General features: G+C 33.4%; 2 protein-coding genes across 5 annotated transcripts; one reads left to right on the forward strand and one right to left on the reverse strand.

Annotated features, from left to right (window-relative positions):
• Positions 1-961: 961 nt before the first annotated feature.
• On the reverse strand, positions 962-19,763 carry LOC148599129 (uncharacterized). 4 transcript variants are annotated; one of them, XM_088558836.1, is made up of 9 exons: positions 19,712-19,763; positions 18,986-19,072; positions 5,994-6,873; positions 5,245-5,562; positions 4,973-5,053; positions 4,569-4,596; positions 3,562-3,605; positions 2,710-2,756; positions 962-1,653 (listed from the first exon to the last, which is right to left on the reverse strand). In XM_088558836.1, the coding sequence occupies exons 3-9, from the start codon at positions 6,082-6,084 to the stop codon at positions 1,414-1,416; spliced, it is 849 nt and encodes a 282-aa protein (XP_088414962.1). In that variant the 5' UTR covers positions 6,085-6,873; positions 18,986-19,072; positions 19,712-19,763; the 3' UTR covers positions 962-1,413. The 4 variants fall into 4 exon arrangements, with proteins under 4 accessions (XP_088414962.1, XP_088414963.1, XP_088414959.1 ...); XM_088558833.1 differs by having other exon boundaries at positions 964-1,653; positions 2,710-2,795; XM_088558837.1 differs by lacking the exon at positions 5,245-5,562 and having other exon boundaries at positions 2,710-2,795.
• Positions 9,293-11,273, forward strand: LOC148599130 (uncharacterized). Its single transcript, XM_088558831.1, is given in 2 exon segments — positions 9,293-10,371; positions 10,374-11,273. Coding segments are annotated over 2 exon segments (1,437 nt in total). The 5' UTR covers positions 9,293-9,465; the 3' UTR covers positions 10,905-11,273.
• Positions 19,764-21,313: the final 1,550 nt, after the last annotated feature.

Genomic DNA, 21,313 nt, shown 5'->3' on the forward strand with positions numbered 1-21,313 from the left:
TTCTTTTAATTCCCACTTTTTGGTTGTTCCATACCCCCAAGCATATATAATTCAATTTATAATTAACATGAACAATACTAATTCTTAAAGTCACCAACACATTCCTCCCTTTCTCAAAATAACAATTTAATCATTAATGTTAATGTCTAAGTACTGTTCTATCACAAGGTCCCGTGCTCGCATCGAGTGCAGGAGGTCTTGTGTTCGATCTCCGGCCTGTTCGATAGTCCAGTTGGTCCCGTACTGACATGCATGAAATATCTGTGATAGGATGTTAAACCATAATCGATCAATCAACATTTCATTTTGGTATGCAAGTGATCTTTCATACATTTAATCACAATCCAAATTAAGAGCAGAATAGGACTTAAATGGTGTGCGTATAATTTTCGTTGCGGTCGTATCAAGCTGCAAGTATATAGAAATTAATGTTTTTAACGTTGAGTGTATGTTCGAGCGCAAGTGAACATATAAAAATATACAAGAGGATTAGATTTATTCAAATGTGCGACATTTTTATTTAGGTTTTTTCAATATTGCTTTGTGAAATATCGGCATAATTTACTGCAGCATCAACATAGAGAAAGCATCTATATCCCAAGTACATTTTGACAAAACGTAAAAATAGGAAAACAGACGATGTACAAATATGCACACACGACGTAGACAACTGAATAAAATACAGATGAAAACTGAAGATAAGGAGAACAAGATTGCACACTCACCAAACAAATGAAGCACTTGCATCATGAACTTCCACAAACTTTCCGGAAGGGTAGATACAGTCTGTAGGTATGCATGCTCCACTAGTCACTACATGGGAGCGTCAATTTTTCGTCAAGCGTAAATATATTTATGATCTTATTTAGTATTATAATAATATTTCATTTCCCTATTATAAAGAAAATTACCTAATGTAATTGTTTTGATGAGTCTCGAGGACAATTGTTATAAAATTAGAAATTTAATAGTTGTTTTTAAATTTATTTATTTCTTTATTTTTATTCAGGAGCTCAATACGGCTAAGATGTTTTAAATATAATTATTTAGTGCAATGTATCAGATATTTGTATACAACGTGTCTATATCCACAAAGTCATCTTCATCACTGTCTGTAGATTTAAGACTGTTTGACATTAAAGTGTGAAACACCCTGTCAACTGGCACTCCGACACCCTTAACTATTTCATTTGATTGTTCTAATCTGTTTACGTTTAGGTTTTGCACATTTGACGATTGGTTATAATAACTTGTGCATTGGGTTGCTTCTGACGCGATATTGTCACCTATAAAATGGTCGCTGTGTCGCTCCTTATCTCTAAGGTTTTCGTTTTCTTTTGAATCCATCATTATATGTTCTTTATTAAGGTCCCGTTAATTGTCTGTTTTTATTTCGATGGATCTTTCGGACCCTCATCCTGTGTTTGGTCGACTATAAGGCATTGCCTCTGTGTTTTGAGGACTACTAGACTTTTCCCATTCACCTACTCTCTGAGGACTATTTGGATCTTCTTCTATGCTTTGAAGACATTTTTGTTTTGCTCCTGTGCTTGCATGAACGACTTCAGAATACTGACTTCTTTCGCCCGATAATTTGTGTAAATTAGAACTTGTGGAAGCGAACACTATTTCAGCGTAATTAAGATGACCATTCTGCAAAAAAGGTGAATTGAACTGTTACCCTAATTATTTTACTTCAAACTCTGATGATACAATATTTCTTTATCAAAAAGGCGAGTTCCATTATTAAAGATAATAAACAAACTCACATGCAATCGAAAATATAGACGTGCCCATGAGAAGGGGTAAAATCTATGGGCAGAACACAAGTTAACAAAAAAAAAAAAAGATAACATATTAAAATACACACATAGACGACGATTGGAAACACTACCAAAACGATTATAATGAATTATTCCTAACTATGTGGTAGCATGTAACGTAAGTTTTCTTTCTATTCTGAAATGGATGTAACAACGCTTATGTGTTTTCTTACAGCAGTTTACATTTTATTCAGCAAGCAACCACTTGGTTATGTCAATTCAATACAAGATAATATGCCAAATTACGAATAAGTTTATGGTTAACAGAGTTGTTGTTTCTAATTTTGTCTTAGATGAGAGTACATCGTTGACGTAACGCGCACTTTTCCTATTCTATTAAATAATCAGCGCATATGGATGAAATTATGCCCAATAACTGCAATTTCCGTGTTAAAGAACATCTGTTTTCTGTTAGAAAAATGAAAAACGGCAAACTGGTTGCAGAAGCAAAGAACGAATATTTGAAAAAAGGTCAACATCTTATTACTCAATAAATGTTATGTTGCTAAAATGTAAAATTGCTCAGCAAAATCTTCCGCAAAACGTAGTCATTTGAAATATGAGCTATATTTTTCCGAGGCTTACAGGAAAGTCGCACTTCCAATTTTGGTCCGAGACTGAATGAAGTTATCAGCTATATTTGTTTAATGGTACTTTTCACGAGTTTAATTTCAGACTGTTGTTTTTCCCAATTTTAATAGAATCCACATTTCATTCTTTTCTATTGTATAAGATTGAAGCATTGTCACTCTTACAATATTGTCTCACGAGCTAAAAACGACGTTTCCGCGTATAGATTGCGTTGCTGATGATACTCATTCATGTAGGAACAATGTGCGTAACAACATTATATATTACCATCAATAATACTTTTACATATACATACTCTTGTGTTTGCAGCACTCGTGGCCCTCGATGTCGGATTATGATTTGCTGAGTAATAAAGAATGTTTGCAACTTGGTTTAGTTGACCTGTAGAATAACGATAGGCTCAAGCATTGTCATAATTAGAGTATTGGTTTTGCGACTTAAGTAACAGTCCCTGTAAAAATCTAGCAAAATGCATGTCAAAACCCCACCGATCTGACAATGTAATACCACTCAAGGATACTTTCTGTATTTTAAAAGATCATTATTTGATATCTGCATCACTGGTTTTGCTAAGAAATTGTTCGATAGAATGTTAGAAAAATGAGGTTTTTGACATGAGTTATCTGCCCTGGAAATGTTCATTTTCAGTGCATTCCATGAAATGTGTTGTGTTCTCATACAATGTTTCATCGACTGGCTGATACATACAGGGATTGACACCTGATGATGATTTACATAAAACGTTATTTGTGTTTTTATTAATCTATCAAAAATTATATGGAGAGAGAAAAGAATATGATTTAATTTTAGATAGTTTACTGTGGGAATTTTTATTTGCTCTTTGTTTACATAAATCGATTTCCACTTTCCTGGATATATTGTGTTGGACGTACAATCTGGTGGATAATTGTTGCTTAAGTTTGGTGTTTTCGAACGGGTATCGAAAATACATATTTGCTAATTAAAAAAATAATAATATATTTGCTGATGATATTCTTTTCACAAACTAATTTATGATCTAATTGACCCTGTTGCCAATTTTACTCTTAATGCTATATGATAATTGGTGATTTTGATAGATTTGAAGATGACATAGTGCCAGCAAATTTACCATTGAAAATCTCAAATCTCTTTTAACAAAACATACCTCCAGGAGGTACGTCTCCATGGTCATCGATACTACTTCTCGCCCTATAATATAATATTTTTGACCATCAAAATGCGTAATTTTCATCTTAAAGTATTACAAAACTGATGATTTTTTCATGGTTCAAAATTATGTGTACTGCACAATATATTGTAATAGTGTCATGGGTGTCGGGTATTTATTTTTTTTACTGAAGAATATTTAACAGAGAATTGTTGTACTTGTGATGAGTATTATTATTATTGAGGATTAAAATTTAAAATGTATATATTTATATACACATCATGGTTAATAAAACATCTACAAATCAAATATTTAACTACAAGGAAAAAATAAGGAAACAACCACCCAATTGATAGCAAAACAATAGAAGACTTATCCCTATATACAAAAAAAAAAACAACCAAAAACAAAATACAAAAACAAACAAAAAAACAAAACAAAAAACAAAAAAAACAAAAACAAAAACAAAACAAAAAACAAAACAAAAACGAATATGTGTGGGAACAGCCTTTTCCGTCCTCAATACTCTATTGAAATTATAAATCAAGGACATTTTATTATGCAAGGGAAATCACGATTCAAATGATAATGACTTGACAATTTAGTTGACTCACACACAAAAATTAAAAAAACTAAAATAACAATATCGTGCTTAAAAGTTATATGTGCTATTTCAAAGCTTTACAACTCTGCCACATTCATTATTAAGCCAACACCTTTATGCGAATTGGTTCAGGGCACCGGAAACGTCTTCGCGGATTTGGAAATGGTAGTTCTCATGCCCTGTGACTGTTTTTACATCCTATATATCATCCTATAAGCGAGCGGATTGATACGTACTTTATCAGGAAATGGTTATCAGTCTGTGGAGGAGATTGCCAAAATTGCACACTCAAATAAAAGTAAATGAGCAACCGAACTACACTTAATACTCGAAGCTTGGACCAGGTGCACAGTAAGGACAAACATCTTCAAATACATGTAGATCATTTGGCTTTACAAACCTCGTCCTTTTTCTGATAATGTGAATAACTAAAATGAAAAAAAAACCAAACTATATATAACTAACAATCGAAAATAAAAACGATCAAGCTATTTTTATCTTCAAACATGCTATTTATATGAAATGAGTAACTTATCCAATTGCCTTGCAATTATATAAACATCTTTAACTGTTCCATATAATAATTTCAGGCTTTTTTTTTTTAAACATGTATACGCTAAACTAGATATCGTTATAAACAAAATAATTAGTGACTATATATCACCATTCTAGAAGATATTCGTAAAGAAAGAAGCGTTTAATTGAGTATACCAAATGAAGTATACAAAAATATGCCATTTTTATTCATATTTTTCGGTTCATTATAAGAAAGAAATGCACAGTGCATGTATATTGGGACACTACCTTTTAATGCAACTGCCACTGCTATACAAATAACTATAGCTGTCACGATGGGAAGATTTCGAGAACTTTCAGGCGCTGTATCTGTAAAGTAAGTTATTGTAATATGAATAAAAGAAGCTGTTTACGAAGATACAATGAAAATGATTTTCACCCTACCCTTTGATATAGTGATGTCGGCTGATATATATAAGTCTTTAAAACAATAATCAATTTAATTTATTTCACAAAACCTATATTATTACTTTTTTTTTATTTCACTAATAACTTCTTACCATATTTGGTGCTATTGCGGTAGAACACAATATAGAAAGGCTGGTGCGGGTAATAACTGCTGAAACAATTTCCGATCTCACTTTCAATGATGTCATCATTTGTTAAATTGATAAACATTTTAACTTCATTCGTATATTGTAAATTTCCGTTTAAACCTATTTCCTGAAATGATTCATGGTGTTTCCCAAGTACAAGAAGGTCTCTCGTAGCTTTTGTCATTGTTTGTATTGTTTTATTGGTTCGCATGAAGACTTTAATATTGACGTCAGATTGTCCGTGAAAGAGAAGACTTTCACCCAGTATGTAGACCTGTACACCTTCAGAAACAAACAAACTCGCGTTTTAATAGTTTATGATATAGTTTATCTGTACTATATTATAATATTTATACTGTAAGATACATATCTGTACTGTTATTTTTCATAAATCTGTTTCGCCGATATGTTTTTTTTTTCTGTTCTCTGTTTTCGTGTGTATCAATGGTTTTGTTTTACGATTGTTGTTCAGTCACTTTATTCATTTATCCATCGCCTTGCCGTTTAATTAGTTTGATTGTCACCTAGAATTATATTATGAAAATAGCAAAGAAAGTTATAATCGCTTTTTTTCGTTGTAAGTCCTCATCTTTTTGAAAGATTAAGACGCCGTTGTTTTACAATAGGATGGTATATTGAAATGCAAGTGCCATTATGTTGGTCTTAATCAATAAATAAGATACAAACATGAACTAGATAACTACTTAACTAACCCTTTATATTAATTGTTACTGACGCTTTCTTGTTATCAGAATTAACCTTTACATATATACAAACAACATTGGTTGCATTAGAAGATTCCATATCAGAAGGTAAAAATTGCAGTTCGCTTTCTGTAAAGAACAAAAAGCTTAAGTACACACAGTACTCTTTGTATTATCTTAAGCTCCCAGATATTATTGGAGTAAGAGTTGCTTATTTACTTTTGTTACTTTGTATGTGTCATTTTAGTTACTTTATGTTCTTTGTTGTGTTTGTCTGTTTTGCAGGTCTGGTTTTTGTCCCTTGATTATATTCTTTTGATTTCCGCTAGAATCTTTGTTCCCTTGAGTACTCTTCAAAAGGAAAAGAGAGAACATATGAGTGTATTGTACTGGCTGAATAGTTGAGAAATGACTAAAAATATTGAAACATTATTACATTAAAAAAACAACTTAAAACAACATAATGGACTTCAGTGAAATTCTGTTGTGAATCCAAGGCAAATGAGCTATGAATGTATCCATTTACATTTCCTTGTTATAAATTTAAGTCAAGATATTTTCACAACAAAAATTAGAGTATTACATAAAATATGTCTATATTGAACCTCAGAAAGTGTTACTTGAAATAAATATTTTTTGTTTTCCTTCAAAAATTCCCATCGAACTTTCCACAAAGCATGAAATATAAAACATGGCATTTTTTTTCCAAAATCATGACAAATATGTGATGCATTTGTTGTGGTATTTAATAATGTTGATTTATTTCCTGAAAACCAGATTTCGCGTATATCATAACCAGCTGCTTCACAACACAAACATCTTAAAAGGTATTTAACATCATCAGCTCCTCTCCCTGAAGTGAATGTCAGGTCAGTTACTAAAGGTCCGGCTGAAATGTTCAAGAAATTTTAATGGTTTGGTACAAATGATATGAAGAATAACCATACTCCATCCACTGTCATAGTACAGATATAACGGTACACAAATTCAGAGAATAAAAATGATCTTCTCTTGATTTAGTGACAATTTACTGCCTTAGTTAGCTAATTGAGAGATTTGATGTCTGAAACGAAAACTTCATTTAAGTGACTGTATTGTAGAGAACACCATTAGCCATAGTATACTATACATTTATTTTAGTAAAGCACACTTGAGTCGTTTATCAGGTTATTAAATAACCATAGGCCATATATAATATAGATAGATGTGTTGGTTTTTTTTTTACCATGTGTATTTGTAATTCAATGGGTTGAAGAAATGAAGGCTAATATTTTATGAATAAGCATGTTTATTTATGTATGTACATGACATGACATGTATTTTCATTTTTGTTCATATTTGCCATATCAATTTTTACAAGATTTGCAAGGTAGAAATTATTATAAAATATAATTATCATAAGTCACAAATATTGAAGTAGATACCACTTGTGTCCACTTGTCTGCTGCAAAACACGTGGTCACCATGGCATGTGTTTAGTCCTTTCAGTTTCACAGTTGAATGATCCATTGTTGAACGGCTTTTACGCATATTTGTGGTAGTTTTGTAAACATCAAACTCTGTAGTTGTTTGTTGCTTTCTTTGAATAAGTTGTCATACGAGTCTCGATATGTTTTCCCAATAAATCATGGAAATAAGGAACGTACACAGTAAATACTAGCATCTTCTGGTCTTATGAATGAACCGGGTGACATGCGCACTGCGCCACATATAGAATCTAGCAATCTCAGAAGTCAATTTTTCATAAAGACTGATTCGAGAGTTGTCAAGTCTTTTTAAAGTAATAACGTTCATACACATAGTATTTAGGAACAAAGTATCATGTATTTCGCTGATTTTACTCACACTAATTGGTGATATTTGTCATTTTTGTCCACCGGTTCTGAACACTCGTACTTTCGTTTTCAAGTTACACTTCCGGTTGCGCAATGTATGTTACGCATAGTAGAATTGTACTTTAAGATTAAAATATAAAACAAATGTGTTTTACACCATAGAATGTTTTTATTGTTAAAATAATGTACAATTAGAATATTATTGCATTTTTTTATAAATTCTTATTAAAATATTTGTGAACTTGTTGGAAGTGAACGTTTTTCCAACAACGCACGTCTTCCAACAAGTGACGTAATTACGCTAAAAAATTTAGTCTTGCTGAAACTTTTGGCTGTAAACGTTAGTATTTTTTTAGAGAGCTAAATTTTAAAGAATGAGTATTTATTTTTACTTCAAATATATATTTTTTTTTGTTAATCTTTTAAGAGAAAAGTCAAGGATAATGGTAAATTAGAAATTTTGGTTTATTATAATTATAGTTAAATTCTGAACTTTCGCAGGCAAAGCTTAAGTTAAATATCAACTTCATAGAACTTTGCCATTCATCGGTTTAATTTTTTAAATAGGAATAAATAGGAGATATTTGGATTTAAGGGAGTTTTCTTGAGGCAAGAAACTATTTTTAAAAATGTACTCGTATTGGAGGACAATATTTGTACAGATAAACTTTTCACTGTACAACCTCAACGAGGAGTTGAGAAGTACTATTGGTTAAATGAATTGGTGATAAACCAGTCATTTAAATTATATTACAGTCAGAATAAGGTTTTCTGACAACTCTTACCAAATCAAAAATTGTTTTTCTAAATTTAATAATTTTTAGCAGGACTCAACTCAGATATTTTCCTATGCATATTTTTTTTTATTTTATTGTAATTTCATGGGTAAGGAACCTATGATTATTCATTGTCCTATCTTTAAGTATTGAAGATATATTTTGGTACTACAATGGATTCTTGCCACATGTACTGAATATAATATGAAAAGTGAATGAGTGAATACTCATGATATGTTGTTAGTATAGATTTATTCACCTATACAAACCATTGTTGTTACAAAATAAAATTATGAATTTCACTAGATCTCAGTTACTGTAAATCCAAAGCCAACAACCCCAATATAGTGAGTGTCTGCATTTCAGTCTAATATATATATATATATATAAATAACTAGTAGCACCCCTAGCCGCTACAAAATTTTGGCATCCTCGGCGGGATCCATTTCTTTTTGGATCCAGTGATTTGAACCTAGCTAGAGCAGTAAGTGAAAAAATTGTGAACTTCAAAATTAAATAATGGGTAAACCAAGATTTACACGTCAATCTAACAAGGACATCGAAACTGCAGAAACTGGTAATATAAGTCAATATGAGACTGGCCCAGATGAAACATCAGATTTTGAAAATGTTCCAAACACATCTCACCATTCTGCACTGGAAAATTATGATACAGAACTGGCAGAAATAACAGACACTGACACAGACGCTGAACAGGAAAAAACAGTACTGAGATCTAGGTCTAAAATTCAATTTAATAAAAAATCTAGCCCTAGAAGAAAGGGTTCACCTAGAAGGTCTAGGAGTAATAGACAAGATACTAATGAAATACAAAACCAGCATGAAACCTTAAATCATGGTGATACTGGAATGTATCTATCTATTAAAAATTCCATTCAAGATATGACTGGTCAGATAGTAACAGCTATACAAAATGCTTTCATTGGGCTGACAAAACAGTCTGTAAATAAGGTTACTGAGCCAAACACTCAAAAGGCATTTAAAAAGAAACAAAAAGGTTCTAAAACTAAATTTTCAGTAAAATCCCATACTTCAAAGTTAAACCTACCAATTCAGTCTAATTCTTCATCAGAATCTGAAAGTGAAGAGACTGATGATGAGGCTATACAAATTGGGGTGGACTCAGATACTGACACTGCCAGTATAGGGACAAGTGTAATAACCAGAAGTCAAGATAGTAGATCCAAAACTAAGTTTTCAAATGCAAAACTACCTTCATTTACAGGAAAAGAAAAATGGGAGGTTTGGAGAAACAGATTTGAGGCAGTTGCCAATTTACAAAACTGGGATGATAAGACCAAATTGGGTGAATTGCTTACCAGACTTCAAGGTGAAGCTGGTGATTTCACGTTTGACCAAATGAATAGTAAAACACTGAAAAATTATTCAAAACTAGTAAGAGAACTTAAAAATAGATTTGGTGTCTTTGAAAATAAGAGAACTTATAAAATACAATTTAATAGAAGATGCCAAAAATCAAATGAAGGTGTTGCAGATTATGCAGCTGAACTAAAAAGGTTGTATGAGAAAGCATATACTAACAGAGATGCTAAAACTAGACATGAGGATCTACTTCAAAGATTCTTAATGGGGTTATCAGATAATGATGCAAGGGTCCATGTTGAACTATTAAAAGATCCTAAAACTATCGAAGAAGCAGTACAAGAGGTTATAACTTACAAGGAAACCACATCAAGGGTGGAAGTTAATTATGATAACGGGGGAAAATCTAAGAAATTAAGACAAGTAAAGAAAAATATTTTTTTAGACAAAATGTCCAGTAGGGACAGATGAAAATTGATAGATCAGAAAATAAAAATGGGACAGAAAATGAAATTATTAAGATAACAAAACAGGAACTAAAAGAAATGTTTGATACAATGTATGAGAATAAGAGAAAACTTGAAATAAATGGTCATAACAAGACTAGTAAAGGACAAAGTCAAACATTTGAACAAAGAATACCTTATTTCAATCAGAGTACTGAGGTGGGCAAGTCTATTATAGACAAAAATACCACATCAAACATTCCAATTTGTTATTGCTGTGGCCAACCTGGACACTTTGCCAGGAATTGTTACAGCTATCCAAATAGACAAAATACAGGCAATAACAGAACTAGTTATGAAAGTAGAAGAACTTACATTCCTCCCCAAGCACAGCGAAGTAATTGTGCACCCAATGGTGATAATAGACAAACTTTCAATACTTCCCCAGCTCAACCAACTACACAAAATTCCACCTCCCCCTTAAATGAGGCTAAACCTGAGGGATACTCTTTAAACTGAACCGGGTTGATCCCGTGGACCAGGAGTTGACCCGTAAATTTTTTGAAAGAGGTCATATAACTGATGTGAAAAACAAGATACATGTACCTAGCAACATAACCCCTGAAACTCATAGTAAGAAAGAGGAAATAGTATTTGAGAATGAAAATAGTAACACTTTTGTAGATATCAAAAGTAGTAGTAATTTAGTTAATAGTAATGTATCTTCTACTTCTGTCGAGGAGAAGAATTCTGTAAGTTCAGATCCTGAAGGAGGAAATGAACAAATAGTAACAGACCAATTAATAAAACGACAAGTACTTCGAAGTGATGGAGTCTACGTCGAAGGACATGTCCTTGGGTCTGAGGTTAATTTTACAGTGGATACTGGAGCAGTTCGTACAGTGTTGTCCGTTAATGCTTTCCATAAAATCCCTAATAGTAAAAGACCAACTTTAGTCAAGTCTGACACCTTATCTTGTGCTGATGGCAAACCCCTGCAGGAGTTAGGGAAAGCCACCTTTGAAGTAATGTTGGGAGATCTATGTTTTGAAATCGAAATGATAGTAGCTAATATAGAAGATGAAGCCTTGTTGGGGCTAGATGTTCTAATGAAATCTAAATGGGGACCTGTAGAATTGAAATTAAAAGATGGAATTATGTTGTTAGGTGATCATGTTATTCAATGCACTCAAATTGGCCATACTAACAACCATATAAGAAAGATTTACGTGGCTGAAAATTTTGATATCCCCCTAGAAGTGAAATTTTAATAGATGTTTTTGTAGATCGCAAGCATGATGATCCTATTGAATTTGGAAAAAAATGTTTACTAGAACCTTCTGACGATTTCTCCGATAAATATTCCCTTATCATGGCACCATGCCTAGTTGACATCAGTAAAAGTGTCGCATGCAAAGCCAGGATTCTGAATCCATATGACTATGAAAATACATTATACCAAAACACAATAATTGGTTCAGCTGAAATAGTTGATAATACTCCTGTAACATTATTTAAATGTGAGGACAGTGCTGAAAGGGGAAATAAAAATACATTGAAAAGATTGAAATTGCTAAAACCAAAGCCTGTAAACTGGGAAACCATTGAGGGCATTATCAGACGTCTAAGCAAAAAGGGGACTTCAGAGGGTGGGAAAAGTGGAAATGTTCCAAGTCACTTATTAAATATGTATGAAAATATTGCTCCAGGCCGAACAGAAGCTGAAAAGACAGCAATTGAAAATTTGCTGGTAAAATACTCAAACACCTTCTCTAAAGATGAAACTGACCTAGGTAGAACTAAACTCCTGGATTTCAGTATTGAAACAGGAGATGCTAAACCTGTGAAGCAACCTCCAGGCAGAGTTCCATTTGCTTATGCAAATGAAGAAATGAAAATTATTCAACAAATGGAAAAACAAGACATAATACAAAAGTCCACATCTCCATGGTCAAGTCCTTTGGTGTTAGTCCTCAATAAAAATGGGAAAGTGAGGACATGTGTTGATTATAGAATCCTGAATTCTGTTACACAAAAAGATGCATGGCCCCTTCCAAGAATTCAAGACTGTCTAGACACTATAGCCGGAGCTTCTCTATTTAGTACTTTCGATCTTACAAGTGGTTTCAATCAGATTCCTGTTAAGAATGAAGATATACACAAAACTGCTTTTGCAACCAAATATGGTCTATATGAATATAAAACATTACCATTTGGACTAACAAATGGACCTGCTTGTTGTCAAAGACTTATGGAACTTGTTCTAAATGGCCTTCAGTGGCAAATTTTATTGATATACCTAGATGATATTATTTTATTTTCATCTAATTTTACAGAACATCTAGAGAGACTAGATATAGTCCTAAATAGAATAAAAGATGCTGGCTTAAAATTGAAACCGGAGAAATGTAATATTTTTCAAACTGAAGTTACATTTCTGGTTCATATTGTTTCGGAAAAGGGCGTACAGCCAAACCCTGATAATGTTGCCAAACTTTTACAGTGCCCAACCCCAAAAACAGTAAAAGAAGTGAGACATGTACTTGGTATGGGTAGTTATTACCGTAGATATATTAATCATTTTTCAAAGTTAGTTAAACCATTAACAGACCTGACTAAGAAATCCAAAACGTTCTTGTGGTCTGAGAGTTGCCAAAAGGCCTTTGACCATCTTAAACAACATTTTGTCAGTCCTGGTATTCTAGCTTATCCCAAAGATGAGGGTGAATACATACTGGACACGGATGCAAGTGACGATACATTGGGGGCAGTCTTACAACAAGTACAGGACGGTACACTTCGAATTATAGCATATGGTAGTCGTACTTTGAATAAGGCCGAAAGAAACTATTGTATCACAGACAAGGAACTCCTTGCTGTACGATACTTCATAGAATATTACAGACAATATCGTTTAGGTAGAACTTTCACTGTGAGAACTGACCATCAAGCTCTTATTTGGCTATTTAGCTTAAAAGAACCTAAGGGCAGAATTGCTAGATGGATAGAAATCATGTCAGCCTTTGATTTCACAATACAATACAGACAAGGGTCCAAACACGGCAATGCTGATTTTATGTCTCGATGCACAAATCCTAGGGATTGTGACTGTCCTATGAATGATAACATGGAATATCTCAAATGCGGGCCCTGTAAAAAATGTACCAAAAGAGCTAGAGATATGGTAAGTAGCATGAAAATATCCCAAGAAGGGACAACATATACTAAAAACTCTGAAAATTCAGAAAACTCTTTATTAAAAGCAGTAAAAACTAGAAATCAAACATCTCAAAATGATGACTTTACTGTATGGAACATGGGTCATAGTATTGACGAATTGAGACAATTACAAGACAAAGATGAGGACATTAGACATATACGGAAATGGAAAATCTCCAACAATAAGCCCCTTGAGAATGAATTGCAAAGCAAGAGTCCTGCTACCAGATTTTATTGCCACCAATGGGATAGTCAAATAGTAAAAGATGGGTTGTTATTTAAAGAATTTTTCAAACAAAACAATACAGGTCACGGTCACTACTTACAATTTTTGACACCTATGAAATTAAAAAATGAAGTTTTGCATAGCATGCATAATTCTATCATATCTGGTCATCTGGGGAAACGAAAAACTACAGAAAAACTATTGCAGAGGTTTTATTGGTTTGAAGTTAGGGAGGATGTTAAAATATGGATAGCAAAATGCCAAACTTGTGGTGCTAACAAATTACCATTGAAATCAGCCAAGGCTCCATTAGGAAGTATGCCTACAGGTGCACCTTGGGATAGACTCTCAACAGATACTATGGGACCATTCCCCTTAACACCTAGAGGAAATAAATATATACTGACTTTTACTGATCACTTCACCAAATGGGTTGAAGTCTTTGCAATCCCTGACCAAACTGCAACCACTTGTGCAAATATACTTCTAAATGAAATTATAAGCCGTTACGGCTGTCCTCTTTCGTTACACTCAGACCAAGGTAGAAATTATACAAGTGACCTTTTCACAGAATTGTGTCAACTCCTTGAAATACGGAAGACTAGAACAAGACTAGAAATCCAAAAGGAAATGGGCAATGCGAAAGATTCAATCGCACATTATTAGGAATGATTAAATCCTATATAAAGGGAAAACAAAAAGATTGGGACCAAAATTTAGGATGTCTAGCTGGGGCATACAGGGCAACCCCAAATGAGACAACTACACTTACACCAAACCTTATGCTTTTGGGACGGGAGATAAGAATTCCAAGTGATGTATTAAAAGGGGGTGTTCCCTTAGGAATTGATATAAATACAAATAATTTTGGGGAACAGGTCTCCCAGATTAGGGAAACTTCGCATAAAGCACATGAAGTTGCTAGGAACCACTTACAATCAAATGCTAAAAGAAGGAAAGACTACTTTGACAGAAAGTCTAATTTAACTGTATTTAATGTCAATGATAAAGTCTGGTATCAGTCAGGTCAACAGAAAGGTTTATGTTCAAAACTACAACCTATGTACACTGGGCCTTATTTAGTCACAAAAAAAAATAATGACATAAACTATGAAATCCAGATGGATGAAAATGGTACAAAAAAGGTCATAAATCATGACAAATTGAAAGTTTACTGTGGGGATGACTGTCCAAAATGGATAAAAACCCTATTAAAGAAAAAATTGGTTTAAAAAAAATATACATATAAATATAACTAAAACCAGTATTAGTTATTAATTTACTGATCTTCAAAGGTTGATGATCAATTGTAGTTTGAAATATTTGAACTTCTAAATTGTATATTTAATATTTAAAATGTAATATAAATGAAAAATGTGTAGAGTATAAATGACCTTTCTACACACCCACACAAATGTTGCCTGAGAGTTCAGGTGTACTTAAATAAACATTATGCATGGACATGACATCAGTAAGGTATAAAACCGCATGTATTAAAACTAAATATATGTTATAAACAAGGAATGTGCAAAGGTTTACTTGTACAAACCAAAATATAAAGGTTTACTTTTTAACAAAACATTACATCCACCGGATAATGTCATATCATTAATAAAATATTGATGTGTGCAGGAATCCATGATGTAGTAAAAAAAAAAATTCTCCAAAACTTTTATGCATGGTGAGGCATCTGAGAAGAGTCCTTGTAAAATCCTACCAAGAAACTAAAATATGGTTTCCTTTCAGATGGCTTCACAACTGAGACTAACTGTTAACAAAAAATATAATAAAAGAGGTCTTGTTTACCAGTGTTTTCACTGCCATAACAAAGGGGAGAGAAATATGGAGGAGAGAACCAGGGTAGAGGGTCATATTATGAAGACTCATCTGGCTCTAGACCAGCATAGGTACTTTTGTACCTTGTGTATGTACAGGGGTGATAACCGCCATCAATTTGAGAGGCACATTAGAACATTCGAAGCACACAAAAGACAGAGGAGTGCTCTGGGTCCAAATTTCAAAGGAGAGGAAGCCTATAGTTTCACCAATCTCAATCCTTATATAATTAAAATTGGTGTTGATATGGTGGCACTATCTCGCCAACAAAGTGCACAATATTGGGCAGAAAGGGAAAGGCAGCCCACTAACTTCAACAGGCTACCAGTGCCTACTCAACAACCTCAGATACAGACTTTCATCTCATCTCAAATAAGATATCCACCACCACAACAGCCTAACAATTTTAATTTAACCACAAGTACCTCAGATTCTCCTCTTACCATACCATACAGTCCCACGCACTCTTCGTTATTTTATCAGCCACCACTAACACAAACCTATCAACCAACACCAATTACAACCCACAATGTCATCTCATCTTTACACCAGTATATGCCAATGGATCCTCCACAGATAACCAGTAGCCACTCAAGCACCACAACAGTACAACTGACAACCTGTGACAGCTTATCTTCTCCTGTTCCAGCCAATTTGACAACTGCTGCTCAGACCCCAACAACTACTTCTGAGCCCAGATCATCCACACCTGTTGATGTAACTGAACAAATAAACTGCTCTGCCATGCCATTTTCCCCAGAGGTGAGCTCTCCAGTTTTTCACCTGCTGGATAGAGAAGCTGAGGTTCAAGAAACTGAGAACTTTCTGTCCCAGCTTATGGGGACAGATGAGCCATTTAACCTATCTTTTTCAGAACCTGTCAGTAATTCAGTTCCAGAAACAACCAATATAAATCCAGCATTAACACCTAAAAACCCTGCTATCACTGGGAGTGCTAATTCAGAGTCGAACTCGATACTAGATGCTCTCAAACAAATTACAAACCAACAATTACAAATACTTGAGCAACAAACCAAAAATAGTGAGTATATCAAGGACCTTTCGTCCACAATCTGCTGCCTAAGAGGTCAAGTCAGGCAACAAGAGCGCAATTTAGCAAGGCAGTCAAGGTTAGTTGACCGCCTTAACTCTTACTACCATCAAAGCAGCCGACCAGAATCAATACAGTATCCTCCACCTAAACCAAAATTCACTAACAGAAAGATGAAGTCCGTGGTTACAACAAAAAAGAATTAATTTAGACAATCAAAATATTTTAAGGGATATTGTAATGTAAAAATTTGGGTATTTAATAATTATGTTTCAGGTGTTTTTTAAGATTTTTAGGGGTATTGATTACAGCCAAAAATTTATTTTGAATAATTCAGAAATCGAATTGATGAATCTATATTTAGATTTTAAAAAAAAATTACTTGGTATTTATAGTTTGAGAACATTTTGATCACTGAATGTTGATGTGCAGATATACTCTCCTTAAATAGAATTGTTCGAATATTCCATTTAAATTTGTAGTGTCATATTTCCAGCGTCAGGCTGTAGAAATGATCAGCTGATTTCTAAGTAGTTCATCCACCTGAAAGAATATAGATATATAACATAACAGTACAAATATTTATTTAGTATAGAAGATTTTTTTTACAGTGAAAAAGAAATGTTCAAAAAGAACCTTAATATCCAATTGAAATAGTCAAATTTTTATTAGTCTAGTAAATTATGATAACCCGATATGAAACTTACCAATTTTCATGCAGATAAATGATTGATTTTCAATCCAGAATTTTGTTATGGCTGTTGATAACAGCATCCTGAAAGACAAAAGTACGTACCTGTACATATGTTAAGATGTAGCAATTTTTTTTTTAAGATACATTATTATGTAATGAGTATTTGCGAGGACGCAAATGATAGAAAAGGGGGTAAAATGTAGAGAACACTATTAGCCATAGTATACTATACATTTATTTTAGTAAAGCACACTTGAGTCGTTTATCAGGTTATTAAATAACCATAGGCCATATATAATATAGATAGATGTGTTGGGTTTTTTTTACCATGTGTATTTGTAATTCAATGGGTTGAAGAAATGAAGGCTAATATTTTATGAATAAGCATGTTTATTTATGTATGTACATGACATGACATGTATTTTCATTTTTGTTCATATTTGCCATATCAATTTTTACAAGATTTGCAAGGTAGAAATTATTATAAAATATAATTATCATAAGTCACAAATATTGAAGTAGATACCACTTGTGTCCACTTGTCTGCTGCAAAACACGTGATCACCATGGCATGTGTTTAGTCCTTTCAGTTTCACAGTTGAATGATCCATTGTTGAATGGCTTTTACGCATATTTGTGGTAGTTTTGTAAACATCAAACTCTGTAGTTGTTTGTTGCTTTCTTTGAATAAGTTGTCATACGAGTCTCGATATGTTTTCCCAATAAATCATGGAAATAAGGAACGTACACAGTAAATACTAGCATCTTCTGGTCTTATGAATGAACCGGGTGACATGCGCACTGCGCCACATATAGAATCTAGCAATCTCAGAAGTCAATTTTTCATAAAGACTGATTCGAGAGTTGTCAAGTCTTTTTAAAGTAATAACGTTCATACACATAGTATTTAGGAACAAAGTATCATGTATTTCGCTGATTTTACTCACACTAATTGGTGATATTTGTCATTTTTGTCCATCGGTTCTGAACACTCGTACTTTCGTTTTCAAGTTACACTTCCGGTTGCGCAATGTATGTTACGCATAGTAGAATTGTACTTTAAGATTAAAATATAAAACAAATGTGTTTTACACCATAGAATGTTTTTATTGTTAAAATAATGTACAATTAGAATATTATTGCATTTTTTATAAATTCTTATTAAAATATTTGTGAACTTGTTGGAAGTGAACGTTTTTCCAACAACGCACGTCTTCCAACAAGTGACGTAATTACGCTAAAAAATTTAGTCTTGCTGAAACTTTTGGGGCTACATGCATATATACTACACACCAATTGACTCAACAAGAACAAATCTATGTTTTATAAACTTAAAGTATCTCTAACGCTACTATCACTAGAAATTCGGGATAAAGGAACCCTTTAAATTTAGGGAAGTTAAAACTATAACAAGCTTTCATTGATTAAAGATCGGATTGGTGTTCGGTAATTGTGTTGTTAACCTTATTTAACAAACATTGGCACAATTCATTTTATAAAATTGTCTTCCTTCGAATAAATTGTACTACAAGATACAATGTAATAGTACTACACATATACCACAAGATACTGACCTGACAAAGCATTTTGGGTGATATTCATTAATAGCATAAACAGAACCATGTAGTATCTCGGTAGACTCATTTATTTTGGTCCTTTTTCTGCACAAGTATAATATGTAAACATTAAGTCCTACTCATTAATAACAAGTTTAGGACGGCAAATACCCCTACATTATTTGCACGATGAATAATTCTTCAGATAAATACAAAACAAACAGTAAAAGTAAATGAGCAACTGGGACTTAACTAAAAACTGGAAACATGGACCAGGTGCACCGGTAGAGTAAGCTTTTTGTATAAATTTTATGTAAAAAGACAATGTAAGTTCTTGAAATGATATATTTTTGTTGTGTTCTTCTTGGTTGTTATGTATAGTAAGTTACCTATTCTTTTATTTGGTTGTTTTATGTTCTTTGATGTGTTTGTCTGTTTTCCTTGTTGGCCTTTGTTCCCAGATTACATTCTTTTGATTTCCGCTAGAATCTTGGTTACCTTGATTACCCTTACATCACAAGAACTTACCTGTCGGCAAGGTATAGTAAAACACAGTTATACGAGTTATACTATGTATTAACAGAGGCAAAATCAGTTTGTCTCTGTAGCAAGTTGTTTATTGCTGTTTCGATTAAAAAAAAACACAGGATACTTGGAACATAGCCTTATCTAGAACATGTAGGATGTTGATAATGTGAATGTAAAATTTTAATAAATTCACAAACATTAAAAGTAATATCTTACCTTTCAGCTCTACGTTAAGAGTTAACAAGGATATTCTCAACTAATTGAATTATGGAGTGTTCATATCACAACTCATACGTTATGCCAGAGCTTGCCGAAACTACACAGACTTTTTGTATCGCGCTAGACCTCTAACAAGTAGGCTTCTGGAATAGGGTTATGTTGCTACAAGATTGAAGTCACCACTACAGAAGTTTTATGGTCGTCATCATGAACTCGTGGATCGTTATGATGTATCCATCAGCATCATGAAAACTGATTTATTCAACGGGTCATAGTTTACCTTTCCTCGTTTGTCTATCCGGACTTGACTTTTTATGAGCAACTCGGCGACTGTTTCTAGAAAAGCAGAGGACGCTTACCCTACCGGTGCACCTGGCCCATGCTCCCAGTTTTTAGTGGAGTCCGAGTTGCTCATTTACTTTTGTCACTTTGTATGTATGATTTTAGTTACTTTATGTTCTTTGTTGTGTGTGTCTGTTTTCCATGTCTGGTCTTTGTCCCTGGATTATATTCTTTTGATTACCGCTATACCCTTGGTTCCCTTGATTACTCTTTAAATTGTAGTACATTTAGCTGTCGAATTTACTTATTGAATGAGGCAAGGATTTGCCTGCTCATGCGGACTTCCATCCATTTATTACAATGTATGTTTACCTATACCAAATGTATTTCTGTTATTTACAGTTTTTGTACTATGTGTAATCGTTTGTTGTATTGCTTGTGCTTATTTTTATCAGATCTGAGGCCAGGATTTGCCTGTTCAGTGACCTTTCAAGTTTGGATTCACTTATTCACTTTCATGTAAATATAGCACATCGTATTGCCTTAATAGACAAGAGGCCAGGATTTGCCTGCTCCTTGTAAGTTTTAACATTATATGTACATTGTACGCGTATGTTATTGTTTTTTATGTGACATGACATTAAAGCACATTGATAGGTGTGGTTGTATGTATATGTAATTCCCTCCTGTTAACAAGTGGGTACATGTCTTGGGATATATTTGATTGCTTAGATGTAATTATATTTCGTATGGGTGACAAAGTTGTCACCAGCCCTAGCTGATGGCTCATGTTTCATTTCCGACATAATATTTGTTATACCATATATACATGTAGGTATCTGTTCAATTGTATGTACCGTTGGTCAGCATGTGGCTGCTTCGGTAAATGTACACGCTGCATTTCAGTATTACTCTTACATGTATGTGTTCTAATGTGTTGAAAATATTGTTTTATTCTTTCGATTTTATCCGGAACCTCCCTGTGCTCGCTACTCCAGGTATGGCGGCGCCATTGACAGTTCACTGTCGGCTATGGCCGTTTTCTTTAAAGTAATAACTTGGGAATTGGTGAAATATAAATAACATTTTATTGAAAATAAAATGATTTATGTGGCCAAATTCCCCCCCCCTTTTTGACCCTCGCAAGGGCAAGGCATTATTTCTAATTATTCTATAAATATGTGCTTAGTAATTTGTGATATAAGGGTTCGTTATACGATTTGATTGATAGTGCCAGTGGATACTATAACTGATATTGAAAGTGCCATTGGATAGAGCCATTGGAAACTGCCAGTATATATAGGAATAGATTGATGT

The sequence above is a fragment of the Perna viridis genome, chromosome 13 (assembly GCF_037379345.1).
Source record: "Perna viridis isolate PV_CMFRI_1.1 ecotype Kerala chromosome 13, ASM3737934v1, whole genome shotgun sequence".
Lineage (NCBI taxonomy): Eukaryota > Metazoa > Mollusca > Bivalvia > Mytilida > Mytilidae > Perna > Perna viridis.